The 25,055-nt window shown below is 47.2% G+C and overlaps 1 protein-coding gene across 27 annotated transcripts in view; it reads right to left on the reverse strand.

Moving 5' to 3' along the window:
• MACF1 (microtubule actin crosslinking factor 1) overlaps positions 1–25,055 on the reverse strand; it is a 337,838-nt gene that overhangs the window by 61,474 nt on the left and 251,309 nt on the right. For 26 of the 27 annotated variants that reach the window (XM_078073376.1, XM_078073377.1, XM_078073380.1 and 23 more), the window contains 2 exons: positions 22,401–22,896; positions 20,257–21,728 (listed from right to left, as the gene is read on the reverse strand). In XM_078073376.1, coding sequence (XP_077929502.1) covers positions 20,257–21,728; positions 22,401–22,896 — 1,968 coding nt within the window. Of the gene's footprint in view, positions 1–237; positions 5,672–20,256; positions 21,729–22,400; positions 22,897–25,055 lie in introns of those variants that run through there. The other variant, XM_078073386.1, reaches the window with a different exon arrangement.

Consider the following 25,055-nt stretch of genomic DNA (forward strand, 5'->3'; position numbering starts at 1 on the left):
GTTTTCCTTGGGCTTGGCTTATCACTGGAAAAAAACAAAACAGTACGAATTGTAAAGTTTTTCACCAAATGAAAGACATATTCTCCTCATAAATGCAATAGAAAGACCAGAAAAGCCCAGTGCCCCAAAGAGAACCAAAGAAAGGACTATGTCCTTTCTAATCACTACTAACTCAGAGAACTTGCAAATCTCACTTTACTCCCCAGATCCTTCCCCAACGAAATGAGCAACAATTACCTCATTTGAATTTAATCCATCAGTTGCAGCCAGAGGCACTTTCCCATGCCGCACTGTGCCAGTTACCTCTTTTATTCCAAATCCTGGGGAATCAAGGTCCTCCTTGATCCACATTCTAGCAGGGGAAGCCTCCTCTAAAACAGAAGTTTCTTCTTCTGAGATAGGCACTGAATCAGTATGGGCAGCATCTCCCAGGAAGGGTACACCAGCAGGGAACACTTCCTCCACAGCAGGCACTGCAGAAGCTGGGGTGACGGGCTCCTCTGGGGTGGGCACTCTAACAGCTGGGCCTGCAGGCTCCTCTGGGGTGGGCGCTCTAACAGCTGGGGTGACAGGCTCCTCCGGGGTGGGCGCTCTATCAGCTGAGGCTGTAGGCTCCTCCGGGGTGGGCGCTTTAACAGCTGGGGTGACAGGCTCCTCCGGAGTGGGCGCTCTAACAGCTGGGGTGACAGGCTCCTCCGGAGTGGGCGCTCTATCAGCGGGGGTGACAGGCTCCTCCGGGGTGGGCGCTCTATCAGCTGGGGCTGCAGGCTCCTCCGGGGTGGGCGCTCTAAGAGCTGGAGGGACAGGCTCCTCCGGGGTGGGCGCTCTAAGAGCTGGAGGGACAGGCTCCTCCGGGGTGGGCGCTCTATCAGCGGGGGCTGCAGGCTCCTCCCGCGTGGGCACTCTAACAGCAGGGGTGACGGGCTCCTCCAGGGTGGGCACTCTATCAGCTGGGGTGACGGGCTCCTCCGGGGTGGGCGCTCTAACAGCTGGGGTGACGGGCTCCTCCGGGGTGGGCGCTCTAACAGCTGGGGTGACGGGCTCCTCCGGGGTGGGCGCTCTAACAGCTGGGGTGACGGGCTCCTCCGGGGTGGGTGCTCTAACAGCTGGGGTGACGGGCTCCTCCGGGGTGGGCGCTCTATCAGCGGGGGTGACAGGCTCCTCCGGGGTGGGTGCTCTAACAGCTGGGGTGACGGGCTCCTCCGGGGTGGGCGCTCTATCAGCTGGGGCTGCAGGCTCCTCTGGGGTGGGTGCTCTAAGAGCTGGAGGGACAGGCTCCTCCGGGGTGGGCGCTCTAAGAGCTGGGGTGATAGGCTCCTCCGGGGTGGGCGCTCTAACAGCTGGGCCTGCAGGTTCTTCTGGGGTGGGCGCTCTAACAGCTGGGGTGATGGGCTCCTCCGGGGTGGGCGCTCTATCAGCTGGGGTGACAGGCTCCTCCGGGGTGGGCACTCTATCAGCTGGGGTGACAGGCTCCTCCGGGGTGGGTGCTCTATCAGCTGGGGTGACAGGCTCCTCCAGGGTGGGCGCTCTATCAGCTGGGGTGACAGGCTCCTCCGGGGTGGGCGCTCTAACAGCTGGAGCGACAGGCTCCTCCAGGGTGGGCGCTCTAACAGCGGGAGCGACAGGCTCCTCCGGGGTGGGCGCTCTATCAGCTGGGGTGACAGGCTCCTCCGGGGTGGGTGCTCTAACAGGTGGGGCTGCAGGCTCCTCCGGGGTGGGCGCTCTAACAGCTGGGGTGACAGGCTCCTCCGGGGTGGGTGCTCTAACAGGTGGGGCTGCAGGCTCCTCCGGGGTGGGCGCTCTAACAGCTGGGGTGACAGGCTCCTCCGGGGTGAGTGCTCTATCAGCTGGGGTGACAGGCTCCTCCGGGGTGGGTGCTCTAACAGGTGGGGCTGTAGGCTCCTCCGGGGTGGGCGCTCTAACAGCTGGGGTGACAGGCTCCTCCAGGGTGAGTGCTCTATCAGCTGGGGTGACAGGCTCCTCCGGGGTGGGTGCTCTAACAGCTGGGGCTGCAGGCTCCTCCGGGGTGGGCACTGTAGCAGCTGGGGTGACAGATCCCTCTGGGATGTCATCCCTTGTGGTGGGCTCTGCAACAGCTGGTGCATCCTCCTCCATGATGGTCACTGCAGCAGCTGGAGCAGTCCCTTCAGAAGCAGGCACTGCAACAGCTGGGGCAGCAGCCAGCATATCCTTCTCTACAGTGACCACTGAAGCAACTGGGACACGTGCCTCTATGGTGGCCACCGAAGCAACTGGTACGTCTTCCCCCCGGAAAGGCACTGCAGCAGCCACAGCAGCTCCCTCTGGGGCAGGCGCCGCAGCATCTGGGACACCTTCCTCTGGGCGGAGCACTGCAGCCGCTGGGGCAGGCTTCTGTGGGATGGGTATCCATCCTTCCAAAATGGGCTCAGCACTACTAGCCCTGGTAACTTGTTCCTCCAGAAAGATACTCAGCAATGATTCTGAATCTCTCATTTCTGTCTCCCCACCCTCCGATGATGCCACGTTCAGCTCGGGCTTTGTATCATTTACAGCTTCCACTCCATCTCCGCTCTGTCTCAGTCCACCAACCAGCAGGGGCAGATTTGGAGTATCTGACTCTGCAGACTTCCTCTGGAGATCCGGGAAGATCTGCTCCGGGAAGGCTCTGTGAACATACGCTGGGGCTTGATCCTCCAAAAGCCTGGCTTCGTAACCCAGCTCTTGCCCCTCCCCACCCTCATCACAAACTTTCTCCTTGGACAATTCACAAGGATCCACGTTTCCCAAGGAAGTCAGACTGCTATTTTCTTGATTAATAGCTCCTTTCTCACTTTCCAAATGAATCTCATCTGTTAGTAAATGTGAATCACATGAGAACACCTCTACTTCAGGTCCTGAGGTAACATCTGTTAGTTCATAGCTAAAAGCACGACTGAGGGGGACCCTCTCAACACACTCTTCAACATTCCCCTCAGGGTGACTGCAGTCTACCTGGGACAAACTGCCATTTTCTTTGGCCAGCTCAGCTACAAAGCCTGATAAGTCGTCTTCCTGGGAAGCCCTGTGATCAGAGTTGGGCAGTCCTCCTGGGTCAAGCTTTCCCAGTGACTCCAGATCAGCTGGGTGTCTGAACTTAAATTCCCCTACAGTCTCGGGGCTAGAAGGCACTTTTTCACGCTCCTCCTCACTAACAGTGGAAGTGTCTCTCCTGGTATCAGAGCAGACAATAAGTTCCATAGCATTAGGCACCTGAGAAGAATCCAGGGCATTAAAATAGTCACAATCCAATCCAGTATCAGAGTCTTTTACCCTTACATTTAAAAGGCCCATGCGTTCCTCTTCTAAGGCAGCCCCTGGAAAATGACTAATTACAAGTGCATTTTCTGCATCCTGGGATGGGGCCAGCCCTTCAGAAGAGGCTTGATTCTCTAGCTCAGCTAGAGGAGTTACTCCTTCTTCACATAAACACTCCTTTTCAAGTTCAAGAAACATCTGCACTGAATCTGTGTCAGAGAGCTGCTCTGAATCAAGAGGACCAACAGTACATTCTAAGTCGGAAACAAGACCCTCCAGCCCCTGAGCAGTTCTGTTTGTCAGCTCCCCTACAGCACTCTCACCTGTGAGAACACAACTGTAATCCAGAGGTGTATCCTCGAGAACAGAAGCCAAATGGTTCTTAGCTGACTGTAGGTCATCAGAGCAACAAATCTGACCAAGAGCTAGGTGGTCAACAGTTCTCAAGACAGCAGCTGAGCAATCGGTCCCATCCTCTGCCACTGCTAAAGTGTTTGCTTGTTCTCGTCCTTCAAAAATATCTGCCAGGCTGTTCTTTTTCTCATCTGCCGTTAGAAAAATCTTTCCTCTCTCTGACAGTTTCTCTCCCTCCCACTCCTCCTCAGCTTCCATCATGATCCATCGCTCATCCTCCTCAAACTTTAGCTCAGACTCTGTTTTCTCTCTCAGGCTGGGAGTTATGAGAATATGCAATTCTGGATCCAATAGCTCTTCACTCAGGCAAGGGGAGAGAGGCGGCAGTTCCACAGTGCAGGCTGTGTCCCCAAGGGGGTGCTGCTTCTCGCTGAAGCCTCCCTTAGCCAAACTTTTCATGGCTCTGGGCCAGGTTGCACTTGAGAATCTGTGTTCCTGCATTACATCTGTGCTACCACTTGCAGCTGCAGCTTCTGATTCTAGAGGCTGGAATTCATGGGGAGAGCGCTCACTGTGCGGCTGCGATCTGAAGTCTTGGCACTCTCCGCTTAAATTTTTCACATCCTGCACTTCTGGAGTATCTATGGATTTGGACACATGTTCCAGAGTCACTGACTCTGACTGAGGTTCCCTGTGGTCCAAACGATCAGAACTTTCTGTTAATGCAGAACTGGATTCCTTCTTCTCTTGCAAGGAAGGATTTGAAGCCCCAGCTTCTGAAACCTCACTGAGAGAAGCTTCTATCCTTTCTGCAAATTCTGGGAAATTGGGTGGCATGAAGGACTTCCATGATCTCCTGTTAACATTATCTTTGCGTTCTGCATTTGGTCGCCTTCTGGGTGGCACGGGTGCTGACTTCTGCACATCGCTGCTTAACTTTAGTGCATCAAATATTATCCTCTCATCCAGCTTTTTGCCTTCTGGGGCTCTAGATTCAAAAACATTAGATGCTGCTCCTAACGTACCATTGCTGGATATAGTACCTCCTTCCATCTTTTCCATGGTGCTTTTTGATGTCTGATTAAGCTTTGACCCCTGGTCAATTTGTTCATTTATCCTCATTGTATCATATATAGATCGCTGTGGAACATAACAATCCTCTATATAGCCATCTTCTTCCTCTCCTTTCCCCAGGCAGGTGGGGTTCTGCCTTAAACAGTCTGGCCTGCTGAGTGGCTTACCCATACTTTTTCAATCAAGATGAAACATCAACCTTTTAAAAGTTTTTCACCAGTTACCCAAAAATGCATTCTGCATAAGTTAAAAATCCTTTTACATGTTCACAACCGGGGACCACCAACTGGATCGGCCCTCCAGAAAGGCCTGCAAGTCCAACTCTGAAACCATTCTGGGAGAAGCTCTAAAAGAAACAGCTTTTTCCTCACAGGCTAACAGCTTCATAGTTGCAGACAGTTAAGTGGTATAATTTAGTCAACAAACAAAATAATTCCTCGTATGGCTTCTTTTGTGTGTCTTTTAAGAGCACTGCTGTTTCTAATTCAGTCAGTAAAAAACAACAAAAAAAACCCCATCTGATACTGACAAGTCTTTTTCAGAATCTAGTTCCACTCACTTCTCACCCAGAGTTGGAAGAAGCTTTATACCAATTGTGTCCTTTAATAACAATGGCACAGCCTCCCCAGTCTTCAAGTATGGCCCAAGCTCCTAAGAATTCCTTTCATTTTATCCTCAGTTCCAGTCCTGGAGAGTCCAGCTGGTCTGAATTAGCCCTTCGTCCTCCCTAGTTCGGGTGTTTGCATTTGAACTGGGCTGGTCGGCGGATATTCCTGCAACTTTAAACACAGGAAGTCCTTCATTCGGGGCCAGCTTGGGGCTTCCTGTCTCCAAAACATCATGGCATTGTTGTGGCTCCCAGAACAGCCCTGCGCTGTGGCCGCAAAACAAGGCGAGTGGAGCCCGGCGCCGGGCCTTTGAGAGGCCGGCAGGCTGCAGCAGCGGCCGAGGGCCGGTCCAAGGGCTCGCTCAGCGCGGCCCACTCCCCCGCGCCGTGCCGCGCGCCCCGAGGGCCAGGAATGCCTCACCGCAGGCTGGCAGGTGGCTCCGGGCTGCGCCGGCCTCCAGTCCCGCGCTCAGGAAGTTAGTTTGTCCCTCCGGCAGCTGAGTCCCGCGTGCTGTGGGCGCCGCCTCCCCCGCCGCCGCCAGTCCCCGGTCCGCAGCCGCCGCGCCGTGGGCTGCATGTCAAGCAGCCGCCTCTATTCTCCGCCACCGCCGGCCCCGCGGCCCCGCCGTCCTCCCCGCCCGCAGCTGTCACGGTCCCGGCATGCAAACTTCTGGCTGGGAACAAAAGGCTCCGCTCGGGCCGGGCGGGGGCGAGCCCTCCTCCCTCACACACAGCGGCCCGCTCACCCGCCGCTCGCTGCAAGTGCTGGGCTGGCGGGCGGCTCTCCTCCCCCTTCCCCGCGCCGCCGCGCCGCCCCGCCCCGCCCGGGCAGCCCCCCTGGAAGCCCGGGAGCGCGACGCGGAGAGCCAAGGGGAGGAGGGCGGAGGCGGAGCCGCGGCGGGGGCAGGGAAAAGGAGCGACCCGAGCCGAGGGGAACGGGGCGGCGGAGAGGATTGGAGGCCGAGGCGGAGGGGGCGGCGCTTCCGCGCGGTTCGGGGCCAGGAAGCCGGGGCTCCAGCCGCTCGGCTCACAGAGCCCACGCCCACCGCGCCCCAGGGCCCGAGGGAGAGCCCCGCCCCCAGAGAGGGCGAGAGGAGGGGGGCGGTACCCGCGCGAGCCTCGGCCGCGCCGCGCAAATCCCCTGACAAAGGAAAGCCCCGCCCTCTTCCCTCTGGCCCGACCCCCCTGCCGCCGCCCCCGCCCCCCCAGCCAGCGTCCCGACCCGCCGGGCTCCGAGCCCAGCCCAAGGGCGAGCGAACCCAGAGGGGCGCCCCCGCCTCCCCACAGCCAGCGGGTTCTGGCAGGGGCCGCTCGGGGCCCCATCTGCCGGCGGGGTCGCGTCGGTTGCCGCGGGCTGCACGCATGGCTCTCGGCTCCAGCTCTACCACCAAAGGCTGTCCTAGTCCCTCCAATGTCACCTTTAGCGCGCCCCTGCCGGGCCCAAGAACACTAGGCTTAAACCCGGCACTTTCCGGTCTCCGAAGGCATTCTGTTACGCCCACAGGCCAAGTTATTGGATGAACTCTAGGCACCTTCTCTCTTTCCCTTCTCCAGTACATCAGGTCTCGGTCCATCCTCCCACCAGAATTGCTCTGCCCGCAGACTTGAGAGGTGGCAATGACTGAGGAAGGGGGGCGGGGCGGTGGAGACGCAGGCAGCAGAGACCCACGCCCTAACACCTGGGCTCCTTTATTGCTGCGCACATCCAAGGAAACCTGAGCCTCCCTGGAGCCAGCTCAAAAGCATGCGTCTGTATTTCAAGTCTCAAAACGGAAAATACGAAAGAGAAAAGTGGCCAACAATCCGGGCCACAGTTTTTGGCTTTTAGAAAAGCCATCTAATCACCTGGTAACTGTTATTTAAACCAGGAAAGTTCAAAGGGCAACCCAGGAAACTGTCCAACAGAGACAGCTGCATTTCTGAAGGGGTGCAATACTCTGCTACCTTTGTGATGGTCATTTTCTGATTTTATGAAGCAACAAAGTCTATTAAAATTTCTGAATCTCTTTTGAACCATGTAGTCAATATAGATGGTTAAACTTTGTAAAAGTTATTTCTATCCTTTACACAAACAGTGAGTGAAGCCAATAGTTGGCACATGGAGATCTGGCAGTGAACCCCCAAGCTGAGCCTTAGGCTTAACTTAGCCAAAGAGGTCCTTGGCAAAAATGAGGTGTGGGCTGAAGCCTTTGGTCAGAATTCAGCAACTAAAGGGGTGCCTGCCTGGCTCAGTCGGTAGAGCATGTATGCCACTCTTGATCTCGGGGTCATGAGTTCTTAAAAAAAAGAATTAAGAAACTCAAAAAAGACCGTTTACTGGCAAAATGTGTTATACTTCATTTCTCACTTCAAAAGAGACTGCTGATCAATTCTGCCCTCTCAAATCCAAAGGACTATCTCCCCATCTGTAAACTGAAGGGGAAGGGGATAGACTAGATTGTGTCTTGATAGCCTTTCTAACTTTTTCTTTAGTTCTAAAAGTTTTAAAGAAGCCATACCAGAATCCTGAGTCTTCCTGGTCCTATACTACAAGACACTAGAAACCTTGTCCCCTGAGGAACAAACAATAGAAAGAACCAAGAATGTTTGACCTAGAGAAGGTTCCAGGCAATGTGATCAACGTGAAGTATCTGAAGGGCTGGGATGTGGGAGGAAGGAGGCTTGTTCTGGATGTCTCTTTAAGCTGGCACACTAAGATCCAAGGGCAGATTTGGAACCAACAAAAAGCTTTTTCACAGCTATTCAAAGAATAGAGTGTCCCCTAAAGTGATGACTTTCCTGACCCTGGAGGTGTTTGAGCAGAAATTCATGCAATCATTTGGCAAGGATTTGGGGAAACAAATCCTCAATCAGTTTGTTCAGGATGAATTTTAAGGTCCCTTCTAACTCTGACACACTGTAATCCTAAGGTACGATCAGCTTACAGATCTGATACTTAACATTTCAGGGAATCTGGATCTTAATTTTCCTTAATTATTCAGTACAACTGGAAAAACCCAGGGAAGGCAAGATCAATTTCACTAGCAAGTCTCCCTGGCCAAATACACTCACTTAAGTGTTCAGATATCATAACAGACTGTTTAGTGTGCCAGGCCCCTCTGGTTGGAAGAATCTGAGGAATTCTGGCTCTTGACTAGGGTGGGTGGTTATTCCATTATAAAGAATGATCTTGATGTGGAATCACAAACTTCATGGCCAGAAATTCCTTTCCTGTTTCCTCACCAAGTCAGGTGCCAACTAATTCAGTCTTCTTAATCCCTCCCCACACCTATCTATCTACCTTATTCTCACTACTTGGCCAAATGCTCCATATTGTAATATAAATAAGGAGGGCATTTTAACAACTATGAAGTTCAAATTCGAAGTATTTATTGGCTTAAGTTACACTCTCTGACTAAAGTGTTAAGAGACTATTATATAGAAATCTCCCCAAAATTCGAACACAGTCTTATAGAAAGGATTACATAAAGTTGCCCAATTCTCTCTCCCACCACAAAAAAAGAAGCCAGAGAGTGCTATCTGAGTGCATTGCTCCTTTTTTATCATCAGTATGTGTTCAGGAAGAAATCAGGAAAGGAGCACAGGCTCTTTCCTCCATGTCTTATTTTTTTTTTAATGTGTTCATGAGTTTCTCTTTAGTTTTGGTATGTGGAACTCTGCCAATGCCATCTCAGTGACTGAAATAAATACCTGATATAGCTTTCAGCCTCTTGTTACCCTGATAGCTCCAACAAAAAAAGCATCTGTTCATTTCACATGCCGTGTGTAAACTTTTTAAAAGACAAGTACAGGGAGCTCCAGAGAACCTCTTTGGATGCTTCCCCCACTCCTATAACCACCAATATAAGTGCTGAAGCCAAATTTCAAATTAGTTTCCAGTTAGTTGATTACAGAGTTCAAAGAATTCTCTACTTATTTTGAAATTCCTAAGAACGAAATTTGGTGTCAGATTTTCTTTCAGTGAACTTATTAGAAAGAACAATCCTGGCCCTTCCTGCTTTCTTCTTAATTAAAGACAGCTGGGTGGAGTCTCCTCACACCCTAACACAGCTCCCTCTCCAAGTTTTGAACCCAACATTTTGCCTTTGCTCCAGTCTTAAACCACCAGCCCCATAAGGACAATCTGGAGACCCAGATCCACACTTCCCCAGATTCTTTAATGCCTTTTCATGCACCTCTGTCTTGGGGGATTAGTTCTGATTAGAGGGGGATACAGAAGACTGGTTACATCTTGCACATTTTAAATCTACAAAATGCCTTTTATCTTAGGCTCGCTAGACTTTACAAGCATTTATTTAGTGGCAAGTGGAAACTCCACAGTATTAGTCTGTACCTGTTGGGCATCAGTAACTACCATCCTAAGGTGTTTTTATTACATAAAGATGGCTACAGAGTGGCTCATTAAGCAATACAATGTGATGTGAAGCTTCTTTTAAATGGGATACTAAGGATTTTGATGCTCTGTGAGCTCACATGTATTTCCAAACCCATGAGAAAACTTTCCACACACTCTGCAGGAACTCTCATGACCCCTGTAAGACCTTTCCTGCTTGCAGACCTTCCAAAAGACAGTGTATTAATCCCTCTTTTAGCTACTCAACAAGATAGTAATGACAAAAGCACGGGGCTCTGCGAATTAGAAAAGACTGGACAGAAGAGTGGAGGGAACGAAGGCAGGGGAAATCAGGGAAGGCTTAATGGAGGGAATTACATTTACTCACTAGGATGTGGATATGTAGGGATGGTGAAGACAAGATTTCTAAGTGAAACGCTAGAGACAGGGACCCTAAAGAAGCAAATTCAAAGTCAGCATGGCTTAAGTACAGGGTGTATGAAAGGGAAAAATGAGAGGTCAGAGTGGTAAGTAGCTCAAGGCCAGTTCACCAAGGCCCTTGAATGCCAAGCACGAATTTATGCTTTATTCAGAAAACCATTATGATATTGAGATTTACTTATTTAAACTTACTAGGGGCTCATGAGAGTTACTGAGTGGTGTGAGGAAAGTCTCCCAAGAATCTGGGACTGGGTGCTCATTAAACTGCCATTTAATATACATGATCTCATTTTAAAAATCCAAATTCTTAAATTATAAATGAAGCTTGAGGTGGTAAACTTACTTATCCAAAGTAGCATAGCTATTGAAAATCCAGGCTGTTAAGATTTGAGCTTATGTCTGATGATACTGCATTGGTGTATGTACAGAATAAGCTGTAGATGGGGGAGATTGAAGGTAGAGCAATCAGGAGGACTTTGCAGTTCAGTCAAGAGGTAACAAAAGCCTGAACTCATGAAAATCAGGAAGGGAGCTGTGAAGGAAATCACAGAGACAGAATATTTGGACTTCACAACTGACCAGATAGGAGGTAGAGGTTAAGGATAATATAAACTTAAAATAATGCTGTAGCGTTAGTCTTGTATTCCTGAGGGCATAATTGTCCTATAAAATAGTAGCAAAGGGGAAGAAACTATTTGAAAACGTAAACATTCATTCCAGGACCCTGGAATCATGACCTGAGCCGAAGGCAGACGCTTAACCATCTGAGCCACCCAGGCACCCCTACCAAAGCAATTCTTACCATCGATCAATAAACAACCAACTTAGGTTTGAATGTAAAGGACTAGACCCAAATCAGAGCTTTTCCTCTGGGAACGAACTGCAAGATGACAGAGACATTAAATGGGTCACTTAGATGCAATGAATTCAAGCTAGAGGAGGCCTCAGAGAAGTTCAATTTCTTTGAATTCTTAGCATCTTCTTCCCTTGACTCATATATACATATAACCGAATATTAAAAACATGTCTGCTGAAACTGTGAAGGATTAAAGCTTTTCTGTAAAACTATCTGGATTTGGTATATATGCTTGGCACAGAGATTAAGTGTATCTGTGCTTTTTAAGCTGCTTTCCTCTGAAACTAAGCTGATACCTTTTCCCCTCACACCTCAATGTTTTAATTAAAGACTGATTAATATTAAGAGGTGTCTCTCCCAAAGAGGCTGACTTGGTACTTGCCATTGTATGGCAACAGAAGAAGATAACATGGTCTATGTTAAAAGCTAATTAGGCCAAGGACCCTGAGGTCATGAAAGCTGATCTGATGGGTAACTCTGAGTTACTGGGGAAGTCACTGAGCTGGTAATGGCTTCTGGTTAATTCTGGTTAATGATATGAAAATAACACTGATTTGTAGAGCACATAAGCCAAGGTCAAAATGGTCTCAGAAAAACATGCTGGCTGTGGGATTTTGATATGAATAAGTTAACAAGTTAATGAGTAAGCAAACATGTGTATGTATGTATGTGTACATAAAGTATGTTTAAATTTGTGTTACGAGTCATGACCTACACTGCCTATATACTGCAACTCTAAGGTTAGAAACCAGCTCTATACTTGTTCCCCACAAAAAACTGCTCAGGAAAGCTATTTGTCCATCCACTTGTTTCACGGCTGCCACTGAGCTAATTTTACTGTACCCTCATAATTTCCATTTTTCCAAGAAGAGAAAGAACTAATCTAATCGGGTACTGGGCCTTAGAGCAAATCTTCTGGAGAATAATTATCTCTAGGCACCAACGGCGTAACTTCTTATTAAAAAGATTTCATAATATTCTAATTTGTATGCCTGGATACATTTTTTTAAAAATAAGAGATTATTTTCATTTACTGAGCACTTAATATATGCCTAGTGCTTTCATCTATAACACTTCATTTAACTCTCATAAAAACTCTAAAGGTATGATTTACCATTTCACATTTTATAGTTAAAGCAATTCTACAGAGAGGTTAAGTAATTTCCCCCAAGGTCACTCAGCTAGTAAATGATAGAGCCAGAATTCAAGGCTGGGTATTTCTGACTCCAACTCATTTCATTTTTTTTTTCTTTTTTACTACACTAAGTTGCATGAAATATGAAGACTCTTCCTAGCCGTGAACTAATCGGGTTGGTGACAATGACTCTAACGTGATGGATAACAACTACAAGACAATATTTCAGGATCTGGCTTTCCTTAAGTGCACTTGAAGTAGCAGATTTCTTTCTTTGTTTCGTTCAGGCTAATATCAAAGTGAAATTGTGTTCCTTTAATATATGCTAACTAGTAGAGAAGGAAGGGAATCCACAGGCAAGGAGAGGGGAGGAATCTAGGCTAGAATTAGAATTTCTCAGGATTCACAGGATTGCCTCAAGTCTTGCAAAGTAGACAGCATTTTTGAATCCCAGAGCTCACATGGCTTATGAGAAATAAAAGAGCACTCATCCAGTCAGTCACTAATCTCCAAGTATATGCACACCAATATGTGAACTACTTTGAGGGACACAAAAATGAATTTATTGAGATTAGAGATGGGTCAAATGCACAGAATCAGAAAACACCAAAGTTTGGCAGTCTATGATAAAGGCCAAATGAGTTACACATCTTAAGTGGTTTAGGTGAACAGGAGAAGTAGTGAGCTGGGTAGATCAAGGAGGCTTTGGGGAAGACACGGGACTTGAATCAAACCTTGAGGTTTGGGTAGAAATAGGCAGAATGTATAAGGAGTGTTTGGGATGAGTGGATGGAGTGGATGGGTGGTCCATATAGGAAATAAGACTGGAAAAATAGTGGGGATCAAATATGGAGTTTCCATGGCTGGAGAAGGAAAAGACTAGGGGCACAGATATAGACCAATTCTGAAGGATGCCATCATTTAATCCCTCAGATCAGGTGGCTCCTACATTGATCTGGGTGAAGGATAAGCATCCACAGAAAGAAGGGTGAAAACAGACAGAAGCTAAGGGAAAAGCATCTTGGAGGGCCACGTTCTAGAAGGCTACAGCACACTTTGTTTTTTCTGTGGGAACCATGTGCGTACACGCTTGCTGTCCAATCAGAGAAGCTCTCTGCATTCCTAACAGAGGATCCTTTGTTCCAAACAGCAAGGCTCAAAAGAGACAAAGTCTGATAAAATCACACTGAGATCGGACTCCCAGCTGGTGCAGGGGCTGATGCCATTCCATAACACACCCTACAGGAAGCAGCCTGAGATACACAGCTGATTGATTTCCACAGCAGGAGCCTTGTGGCGGGGTGGGGTGGGGACTGGTCAAGCATTAAGAGAATTCTTTAGCCACGGACTCAAATTAGTTCACCAGGATCCTGACTTTATCCAACAGATCTGTGTAAGTCACTCTCAGAACTAACACCATTTGTTAACTAATTTTTGAAAAAAGGGAGGAAAACCATGAAGCTTTGCCAAGCAGTGGAACTCTTTTGTCAGTTAACTCTTACTTGTCATGGCATCTGAAGAGGGGGGAAAAATATCAAACCCCCACCTCTCTCTAGAAGTGGGCTGAATAAGATGCTAGTAGCAGCCTCTCCAGTTATGACAGTCAAAAATGTCATTGGATATTGCCAAATGTCCCCTAAGGGGCAAAACTGCCCCCAGTTGAGAACTATTGGTCAAGCATGGCCTTTGGTGCCAAATAAACCTTTCCAATCCCAGCTCTAACAGTCACTTGCTGTTGGCTTGAACAAGATACTATAACACCTTCAAGTTGCAGTTCTCTTGTCTGCAACTGGAATTTTAAATGTCTTATTGATGGGGGGTTAGGGTTTGAGCTCACTTAGACTTAGGGTGTCTCTCACCATACTTGCCACCACACGTCACTGCCACTGTACTCCCTTGTACCCGCTTCCCGTAACACACTGTCCCCTCAAAGAGGCCTGGCACAGAGCAAGTGCTCAGTAAGAATGGACTGAAAGGAATAAGGAGCCCCTTCCTCCCAACCACCACGTAGCACTTATTCTTATCCCGGAGTGGCCAAAATTCTGAAAGGTCCACATTTCAAATTACAGTGCTAGTAGTAGGAAAACAGCTTGTGAAGGCCTAGGGAGTAAGTGTATCTAATCTTCCACGGCCAATACCAGAGACTGGTATTTGAAAAGCACTCGGTAGTGGTAGTGGCTAAGTATTAAGGAAGGTGGGGAGGGAGCACATTCTTCCCATAGCTAGGTTTTCCCAACCAGGGCAGCTGAGACTTGGGAAGAATCCGTTTGGCAGGAGACAGCCCTTTGGTGCAGTGATGCTTTGGTGCAGTGACCTGACACGACTCCCGGTGGGACTCATTTCATTCCTGGTGAACCAACCAACCCTAACAATCAAGTGCCCTTCAGAGCAACTCATCGCGCTTCCTAGAGGTTCTCTGCTTATGCTATGGCTCACGTGCCAGCCAGCTAGCTTGAAAGTGCCTAGGATTTTTCTGAAGCTAAGGCTGACGACTAGGCCAAGGCTTGAGACCGGTTACCGTTCATTTCCAGACACAATAAGAAACCGTCCTGTTCTGCAAGTCTGTGCTTATCTCAGCCGTGTTCACTAATCAAATACTCAACAATGAACCCAAGTTCTGCATGAGATAAATTCTAGTTTTTCTGGAAACATATTTTTCTTCCTTCGTGTACAGAATCATATGGTGAACCTTAGTTGCAAATGCTACATGCTGACACGATATGTGAAGGATTTCAGTAAACTCAGATCAAACTGCTCAGTCCTTTCTTTTGTTGCTTTAAAATCTTCCCTTGCTATCAAAATTTCCAGACCTTTTTTTTTTTTTTTTTTTTTTTTGGTGGAATCCATCAACGCCTTCTTGACGACCTTCCATTTGGTTTTACTACCTTCACTGAGGCATGAGGCTCCTTTAAGATGATGTAATGGCTGCAATCTTGGGCTTTTGCTTTGTGATGCTGATATTTAAAACTGTGATGCTGATATTGGGGATGTAAAATGGGGCTGGAAAAAGTTCAACATGAAGCAAACCTAAAGTCCTTAAAGGTACCTTCTTCACCTTCTCCCCACCCAGTTGCTACAGCGGGGGTGGAGAGGATTATTACAGAGCACTGGGATTCTTTGGGTGGGGGGTAAGGGGTGGTCTCCGAAGGGTTATAAATATCAGCAGCCAAACTGTGAGTTCTGGGAGAGCAACTGACAGACCATAGTCTCCCCTTAAAGGCACGGAACGAGGAAGCTTCCTGAAGTATTTCCACACAGGGAGTTCCTCTTCTCTTTAGAAATGCATCATCAACCAAACACCTGCATCAACAGCTCCACAAAAAATAAACTGCTGACGCCAGGGAAAGTGCCTAGGAAATTTTAAACTAGACACGGATTAGTACCAGCAAAAATCAAGAATCCAGGGCTTGGCCTAAAGGAAGCCTGACTTAGAGCCAGTTGCTGCTACCACACAGTCTTAACCAGATTATGAGAAGGCGTCTGCTACATAAATATTTAACTTAATCAACCAGCACCTTTTCCAGCTGAAGTTTCCCACACGTAGGTGGCAATTTTCTTCAAAGGCAGTGGTTCTCAACCGAGGGAGATTTTTGCCTTCCAGGGCATGTTCAGCAATGTCTGGATATTCATTTTTGGTTGTTACACTGGGGAAGGGTTGCTACTGGCATCTAGTGGGTAGAGATCAGGGAGGCTGCTAAACATCCTGCTGTGCACAGGACAATCCCCCACCACAAAGAACTATCCACCCAAAATGTCAAGAGTGCTGAGGCTGAGAAACCCTGTTCTAGGGCATTCGCTTTCCTTCCTTGGACCCTAGTAGTTCCTATGGGAGTAGCCTCATGGAAGGAAGGAAGGAAGAAAACCAAGACAGGCCACCGGTCAGCACGAGGCAGGAGAGGGGGTGCCTACTCAACTTACCTTGCTGTTGTAGAGCGGGAGATACTGAAACCTCTAGGTGACAGACAGGTCATACCAAGTGTGATTTCCTTTCTTTCCAGGGGCAGGTAGATAATGCTGATCTCATTTGCTTTATTCTCTAGTCAATCTAACTGGCAAAACCGTAGATGGGCTGATACTGTCTTTGTAATTGTTTGAAAGGCAGGAAAGTATCTTTGTGCAAATTGGCAGCCTTTCAGCTCCATGTCAGGCCCTGTCTTCTAAGAGTTTTCACGTGTGCTCAGAGGGAAGCCTAAACTCGCCTCTCATGAAGCAAAAAAAAATCAAACGAAGAGGTTTACAGGGCTTTCTTGTTCTGGCATTATGGTGGGATACTGAGGTCTCCAGACAAAGGCTGTAAGCATGCACAATCCCTGACCCTGGGCTCTGCTCAACCTGAATTAGGATTGAGAACAGTCCTAAGCAAGCCCGCTGCCTTAGTATATCCCACCAGCCCAGCCTCAAAGGCAAAGAAGGAAAAGACCAATGGGCTTGGATGCTTCCAATGCACCATTAGGTGAAGTGAACCTTTGTGAGAAGCCTATAGACCCTAAAAAGGTTTCCATTTTTCCCACTTGTTTTTTCTTGTCACTGAGTGGTAGAGTGCTGAATCTGAAGCCTGGCCTGAATACACAGTAAATATAAATTAACACATGAAATACAGAGTACAAAGGGCATCTTGGTTTCTTGATACTGCTCCTGATGCCCAAACCACCACCAACCTCCTGACTGAGAGGCCACGGTGGTTCTTGGGCAGGGGTGTCTCTCTCTCTGTGTGTGTGTACAGGAAGGGGTTGGTTTGAGATTTAGAATGATCTCAATTCTTGACTATAAAACTAGCACAGGGAATTTCAAAATGAGGAAAGCCTCTTGTTATCATCAGAGTTAAAAGATTTCTTTGGCTTAAGTTTCAGTGAAATAAAGGTCTTGTTAGTGTCTGTTATGCACATACAATTCCTTTTCCTCAATAATCACTGACTCTCTTGTTCAGGAAAACAGAATTTCCTGAAGAGATTAGCCAAGGTCTTTTCCTTCCTGTTTTCTGAAAACACGCTCAACATTCTCATTTGAGATTTCTGGAATGACTGAACCCAGTCAAGTGCCTAATTCAGGAAGGTTTGAGGTCTTTGCCTGTTTAGAGTGGGAGAGGACTCTCTTTCCATTTGACAGATCCTCACTGGCTGACCAGATTCTATCATTTATTCAGAAGCATTTGACGGAAAAGCCTTTCCTCGGAATCATGACTTTCAGTTTTTCACGTTCATTTAAGGAGGAAATAACTTCTCCCACAAGCTGCCTCTCTACACATTTCTCAGCACTACTGCACAGTCCCAAGTAAGCCCGGGTTGTTCCCAGACCTGACTCATCTGTCTATTCGGCCCATCCGCAGTGGAGTTAGCCAGGGCCGAGCAGAGCCCATGCTTCTGTCTACAGACTCATATCCTCTTCTTTTTAGCAGATTTTGTGCTGAGAGTGTGATCCCATTAAAAAAAAAAAAGGCAACAGGGCTCTATCTCAGGACCCTGAGACCATGACCTGAGCCAAAGGCAGATGCTTAACCAACTGAGCTACCCAGGTACCCCTCTGGTTTTGACTTATTAAAAACACTCTGAATCTGAAAGCAGAGTCACGCTTTATGAATCCGGTCTGCTGCTTTAGCGAGGGAAGATTAATCCATTGCTGGATATAGAGCACATTAACCCCGAACTCAATACTCAAACCATGAAAATGACTCAGTCCTCAGAATGCATCCAAAAAGACCTTCCCTTTACTCAGCCTCTAGGGGACTGTGGAACTGACACACTGAGCTTTTCCCCCTCCCATTGTTTTCACTTCCCATGAGCTCAGCAGGAGCAGAGCCAGGAGTGTGCTCCTCCCCTCCTGACCAAAGGCCTTTGCTGGGAGGAGGCAAAAACTCTTCCCAACGCCTTTGACTTTATAAGGTGGACCTGTGGAACCAGGCTTCTGATTTGCGCCCCCAACTTGAGGCGGATGCACACAGGGCACACAACTCCACCACCCTCTTTCTCTCTCTTTTCTTCCAGTCTTGCATTTCAACACCAGTCCCCTGCCGAGAAACACACTTTGAGGTGACCAGCTCATCAGTGTCTGGTCCCAGCCTTCACAGGGTATTGGTAGTGGGAGGCTTATTCTTAGAAATCCGTGAAATAAATATGCTATCATAAACAACTAAGCAGTGACCGAACTCTGAGCACTTCCAGGCTACATACTAGGCTACAAATAAAATACAGTAATGTCCAGTAATTTCTTAAAATCTCCCAGCTACATCAAAATTCAGAATGTTTCTAGCAACCAAGGATTAAATGAAAAGGAAATGATTAGTTGTCCTCAAATCCAAACACTCTGTATGCCTGCCTGTGGACTCTTTTTTTATATTCCAGCTTGTATTTAATGCAATTTTAACAGGCTTGTTTACTTCATTTTCTAGCTCACTGAAGATGAGAAGCAAGGGACAGACTGCTAAAGGCAGGCCCAGGGACGGCAGTGAGAAGTAACCGCAGGAGGAAAGAATACCTGCTATCCGGGTAAGGGGGAAGAACAGAAGCTACACACACACTAAGAGGCACTAAACAAGAACTTCAATACCCAACTCAACCTGCACACTCATTTAGGAACATTCAATACAAAGCAGCCCCAAATGTCTCTAATATCCTTGAGGATATCACCATTGGAGAGAACAGCATCATCTTTTTACTAACACTAACCTGCCCTCATCAAGAAAAACGTCTGCAGAACATAGTGGTTAGAAAATTAGGCAAATAAAATATAAAATCTAGTTTGATAAAACTATTTTGGAGCCCAAAGGGATAGGCTTCAGTTTTCTAAGAAATTCATTTAGTTGGTAACCCAGAGCCTGTAGAAGACAGTCTCTCCTTTGAGGTGCTTACAGTGGAAGAGGCAGGAACACCACACTGATGAAGCAAGAAAGGCCACCCCGCCTCTGGAATGGAAGTGTGGGAGTTTCTAAGAGGAAAACATGTGAGCTCACGGATCTGAATTTTCCCTTCCTCCCCTCTCCTTATTTGGGGCCTCAAGAATCCCCAAAACGGTGACTTGTCACTCCAAAGTGCACTGTCTCCAGACACTGTAAGGGGTCTTCAGCCAATGTCCCGCTTCAGAGCTGAACATCCCCTAAGCTGAGGGCCCTTCTGAAACAGCCACCCTTCTGTACTTGGGTCTTGTAACTTTTCTCAGGACCATGGGGCTCTGACCTGGTGTCAACACCATCTCTCCATCTGTGTCTGTACTCGAAAGAATCCTGACAGGCGTGGGGCTGGGGGTGGGGGGGTGCTCTAGAGAACAAACTCTGATGGCAGGAGTATGATGGTGTGGATGGGAACAAAGTGCGGCCAGTAGCCTTTCCACATCTACTCTGTGCACCAGGACGGAAAGGCAGCAGAGGGGCCTCCAGCAGTGCAGTAAGGCCCTTTTTGGCATTGACAACAGAGGAAACTCAGGATGAAAGGCTCCCATCCCGAGAGCCATGACCCAACAGACAGTCCTGAGAGTTCCAAGCCCCTAACCTGGCAAAATCGCATTTTTGAGTCGACTCCTTCCATCTTCCCCTGTTGTTTTAATTTTGACTCACAAAATCTCAAAACTGGAAATTCTGACTTAGGCAAAGAATTAAAACATATTTGCAGTTAGGGCAGTGCTTTTCAAATTCTGCTATAGGCCAAGAACTTGTACTCCTGTGGGTCTGGGGTATAGTCTTAAGCACTGCCTGCTGTAAGAGGGAAACTTCTTTGAAGTGTCATGTCTTATCTTAATAAGTCATGAGAATTTTGATTTTATTTCATAATACATCAATAACTTTCCCCTGAAATATGAGGAAAAAAAAAATCAACACTTTAGGAAGATGACCCTTGTTTATCTTATGACTTCTCACACCTCAACTGAAAAACAGGGACCTGGAGAAACATCCACTGCTGTTACAAATCACAAGAGGAGATTCTCAGAGTAAGCAGTAACATTTGGACATTTCTTTCTATACCCTCAGTTGGTTATCAACACTGAAATAAATTACAATAGAAAAATGTTCAAACCAGTTGCCCGGAATTCAAGAGACTGTTTAGTCTCCAGACAGTGTGCTTTGGCGGTGTTGGAAGCAAGAATAGCAGCCCGGGGACAGAAGTTACGATGTATATACAAGGGTTTCCAAGCTACATGAAAAGAAACACGTATCAGATAGCAAAAGATTAAAAAACAAGGGCAAGACTTACTTTAAAATCTGCTAGTTGTTGGTTGATGAGATCCACTTCGGTCCCCACGACCCACTGGAGGGCCTCCCCCTCTTCTGCCGCCGTGGTCATGTCATTGAGGGCTTTCAGCTTCCTGTAGAAGTCCTCCACGCGGCCCAGCGTCAGCTCCAGCTGCTCCTGGCGAGCCCTGCTCCTCTCTGTCAGTTTACCACACTGCTTGTTCAGGGCTTCGAGCTCCCTCTTGAGACCTAACAAGTCCAGAGTCCCCTCTTCCTCCAGCATCTGCCGACATTCGGCTTCAGAGGCCTCTATGTCTAACCTGAGGGCTTGGATTTTGTGGAGGAATAGCCGTACATCCTCAATTTGGGACTGGAGGCTATCGGTGTCTCTGCCGATGGCACCCATGCCGTCTAGCTCATCGTCCAGGTCCGCCAGCTGAGAAAACATCTCTCGGACTCGGCAGTGAAACTGACCAATCCCCTCCAGCTTGTTTTCCATCGTCACGCAACTGCTGTTCACTCTTTGCTTCACTTCCAGGAACTCTTGCTGGGTGACCTTGGCTTGATGAAGAAGTTGGGAAGCATCAGATCCATCTGGGGCATCTTCCACCAGGCCCCGAGTGAAGTTCCTCAGATAGTCTACCTGGGGCTCCAGGGTCTGCAGCACTTCCTGTTGAGCTCTTAGCTTCTCCAGGTTCTTGTTGCTACAGGCTTGAGAGCCTAGAGCATCAAAGATTTCAAGTTGGTGTTTGGCCCCTTCAACCTTCTTTTCGATATTTTTAAAGCTTTCCTGGAACTCCTTGAGCCTCTGAGTCATTTCTTCAAGAGACCCTGTTTTGGCCTGTAGTTCTTCTGTAATGGAATCCATGTTCTGGTTGATCCCAGCCTTCTCATCCCGGATATCATCTTCATCCGTTTCTGAGGAGTTGATCAGAATGTCAGCAGCACTGTTCAGGATTTCTAGCAGGGAGCGGCGCTTTTCCACCTCACTCAGCATAGCCTTTGATCTCAGGAGACTGGACTCTAGCTGCACCGGATCCAGAGTGACCTGCAAGTCCGACATCTTGGCCTTACAATCTTCTATCCATGGCACGAGGTCTTCCACATGCCACTGATATTTCTGAGCTTTCTGCAGACAGTCCTTGAGCCTGGATTGTCTGTCTGCAGTTTTTTTACTAAGCTCTTCCCAGTGGCTTTTGAGCTCAACCAACTGGTTTTGTAAAGTCTTTTTCTCTTCTCCAGGAGGTACAGAAAGAAGCAGAGATTCTCCTTCGGCCACAATCACCTCATAGGAACCACTGTGTTGATTAAGGCTCTTCTGAAACTCTTCATTCTCCTGGAGCTGAGACTGTAACCGCTCCAATTTTGCAGAAATTGGGCAGGTTTTCGCTTGCTGGCTTTGTTTGTCATCCAACCAGGTTCTCAGCTCATCAAACATTTGCTGGAACTGCTGGGTGCTGGCAAGAGCTGCCTGGAGTCTGTTCATGCGATCAGCTGAAATGAGAAAATCAAATTTAAACCAATCAAATCTGAACATGGCATTTAAAATGTTTGCTGAGAGTATATGGGCTAATCTTAGGGGAAGGAAACTAATGTTAACTGAGGGCCTACCATAAAAGCAGCACAAAGCTGGTCTCCTTCATATACTAGATCTTATTTAATCCTCACACCAACCTTGTAAGGTGATCTGAGTAACAGAAGTAAACTTTTATTCCTAAGCTGGTAAAAAGCCATAAATGTTTCTACAGAAAGGCAACAAATTGATGATAAAATTCTTCTTGTACAAGACCATCATAGGCATCTAATTCTGCAATATGGTACATGTGTGTGTGTGCATGCACATGGTACAAATGAGTGTTAGTAAAAGTATGTGTGTAACTCCACCTATAAATATATCTATGAGCATGAATCTCTACCTGCTGACAAAATTGATATTAGTGCTCTTATCTCCGGGATTATGCTATATAAAGCTTCACATATTGTTAGTGCTCAGTCAATGTGTGATAACCACAGCGGTTCTCACTATAGCTGGACAAAGGGTTAGGGTAACACTAGTCTGAGTCCAAAAGCTGCTTACAGGTCACCCTAGATTCTTGGGACTATTATCACGAAGCCAATCTTTTGGCTTGCCACTAATGTCAGCGGTGTGTGCCTACCCTACCTTACCTGCAAGGTCTTCTAAACCTTGGAGAGGCAGGGCAACTGTCTCCAGACGCTTCTTCAGCTCATCCTTGAGGTACTGCTCCCCAATGAGTACTGAGAGCTCATCGCAAAGTGTCTGTGCCTCCTTAATCTCATGGTCCAGCTGCTCCACATCAGATCGAATCTCACTGGTCTCCTCTAGTTGCTGCTTCACGGCCTCAGGTTGGGTACTGATGGCCGACTGGCCACTTAGTCGCTGCCCCACTGCCTTGACCTTCTCTGATAAGTCCTGGAGCAGTTCTTGGTACTGGGTACTTTTGACAATAGCTTGGTCAATTTGGCTGGAACGGGAATTGAGTTTGTCAGTCAGCTCAATCCACTTCTGATTGATGCTCTGGAGTTCTTTCTGTACTTGGCTGGTGGATGGAGAGACATCTCCAGGGCCTGTTAGGATGCCCTGAGCTGCCTCATTCAGCTGCTCATGCTGTTGCCTGCGTGCTTCGAACTCCTTCAGCATGAACTGTAATATAAATGACATCAAGATGTTTAGAGAGAAAAGACAGACCTAAAAAGAGTGTCAAAACAAAAACTGATTTTGGATTGTGCCAAGTAGTGCCAACTCCTTTCAAAAATAAACCAGAAAATCCAAGGACCAGGCTACTAGGAAAATGCAGTATCACTTCTAACAACTGCTTAATAAAAACTTGTTTTGAAAGGGTCATTGAGGGCGCCTGGGTGGCTCAGTTGTTAAGCGTCTGCCTTCGGCTCAAGTCACTTAACAGTGTGACAGGGATCACTTAACAGGGTCCTGGGATCGAGCCCCACATCGGGCTCCCTGCTCAGCGGGAAGCCTGCTTCTCCCTCTCCCACTCCCCCTGCCTGTGTTCCCTCTCTTGCTGTGTCTCTCTCTATCAAATAAATAAATAAAATCTTAAAAAAAAAAAAAAAAAAGAAAGAAAGAAAGGGTCATTGATTGTGCCTCTTCTATTTCTTCCTTATTTGTCCTACTCTGTTTCAATATCAGTTACTAAGGTTGGCCTTGTTTTCTGGATTGGCACTCATCAGCTTTGCCAGACAAAACCCAGGCCTCTGAGTTGCAAGTCTGGAACCCTGGGACCCAGAGCTAGCTATATTACTGGCTGGGCTTGCCATTTCAACTCTCTATACGTCTGTTTTTCCTAGTTTCTTGGAATTCCAACAGCACATACAATCTATACATTACAACATAGCATGAGTAGACAATGAGCTTCTTTAAAGCAAGTAGCATGTCTTTTTACTCTTTTCTATCCACTATTTCACTCAGCAAAGTAGTTAGGGTTACAGGCTCTGGAATCAGACTGCTTGGGTTCAAATCCTGACTCTATCACTTGCGAGCTGTATATATAACCTTAGGTGAGTTTTTAAAGTTCTCCAAATCTCAGCTTCCTCATCTATAAAATGAGGATAGAAAGTACTTATCTTGGCTATTTTAAGGATTAAGTAAGATAATTTATGGAAAGTATTCATCACTCACACTGTACATAAGTAAGTAAGACATGACTTTAAGGAAGAACAGATGCGTAAACGATGAACTAAAACAATGTAAAAAAAGAATGATAGGGGCGCCTGGGTGGCTCAGTCGTTAAGCGTCTGCCTTCGACTCAGGTCATGATCCCAGGGTCCTGGGATCGAGTCCTGCATCGGGCTCCCTGCTCCGCAGGAAGCCTGCTTCTCCCTCTCCCACTCCCCCTGCTTGTGTTCCCTCTCTAGCTGTCTCTCTCTCTCTGTCAAATAAATAAATAAAATCTTTAAAAAAAAAAAAAAGAATGATAAACACTGATGTGAACATGGCACTGTGAAAGCAAGAAGTAAGGATGATTAATTCTGTGGAACATGACAAAAGTGGACGAGGGAAGTCAGGAGCGCCTTCACAAAGGATACAAGGAAGTTCTCCCAGTGAGAGAGAGAGAGAGCCATTTTAGCAAAGGGCCTAGGATTAGCAAAGGCACAGAGCGGTATGAGTATGGTGTGTTCAAGGAAAGGACGAGTTACCCGGTGTGTGCAGAAACCTGGGTATATGGGAGAAGAGTGGGAAATGAGGCTGGCAAGACAAACTGGGACCAGATTGTGGAAAGCCTCATATACGACACTGAGCAGGTACTTGGACTTTGTTCAATCGGCAGCCAAGAGCCAGTGAAGCATTTTCATGTATTCAGGTGTGTGAGTTAAGGAGATAATTTGGTAACCGTGTGGAGAATGCACTAGACAAAGAAGCCCATTAGAAGGATGTTGCAATGGTATAGGCCTGAGATCAAACCTCCCTAAGGGAGGAGCACTTAGAATGGAGAATTAGAACAGTAGTTCTCAAAGTATGCTCCAGGGATCCTTGGGAGTCTCCAGGCCCTTTCAGAGGGTCCATGAGGTCAAACTAATTTCATAATAATACTAAGATATTATTTGCCTTTTATAATTTTTCTCTCACAAATGTTCAGTGTTTTCCTGAGGCTACATGACATCTAGTATTGCAATAGACTAAGTGCAGAAGCAGATATGAAAATATATGAGAATATTCTATTAAGTCAGACATCAAAGAGATTTGCAAAGCCATAAAACAATACCACTCTTATTAAAGTTTTTATGTTTGGAAAATGATATTTTTTCATAAAAAAATGTTACTTATGTTAATGTTACAGTTTTACC

Source organism: Halichoerus grypus, chromosome 5 (assembly GCF_964656455.1).
Source record: "Halichoerus grypus chromosome 5, mHalGry1.hap1.1, whole genome shotgun sequence".
NCBI lineage: Eukaryota > Metazoa > Chordata > Mammalia > Carnivora > Phocidae > Halichoerus > Halichoerus grypus.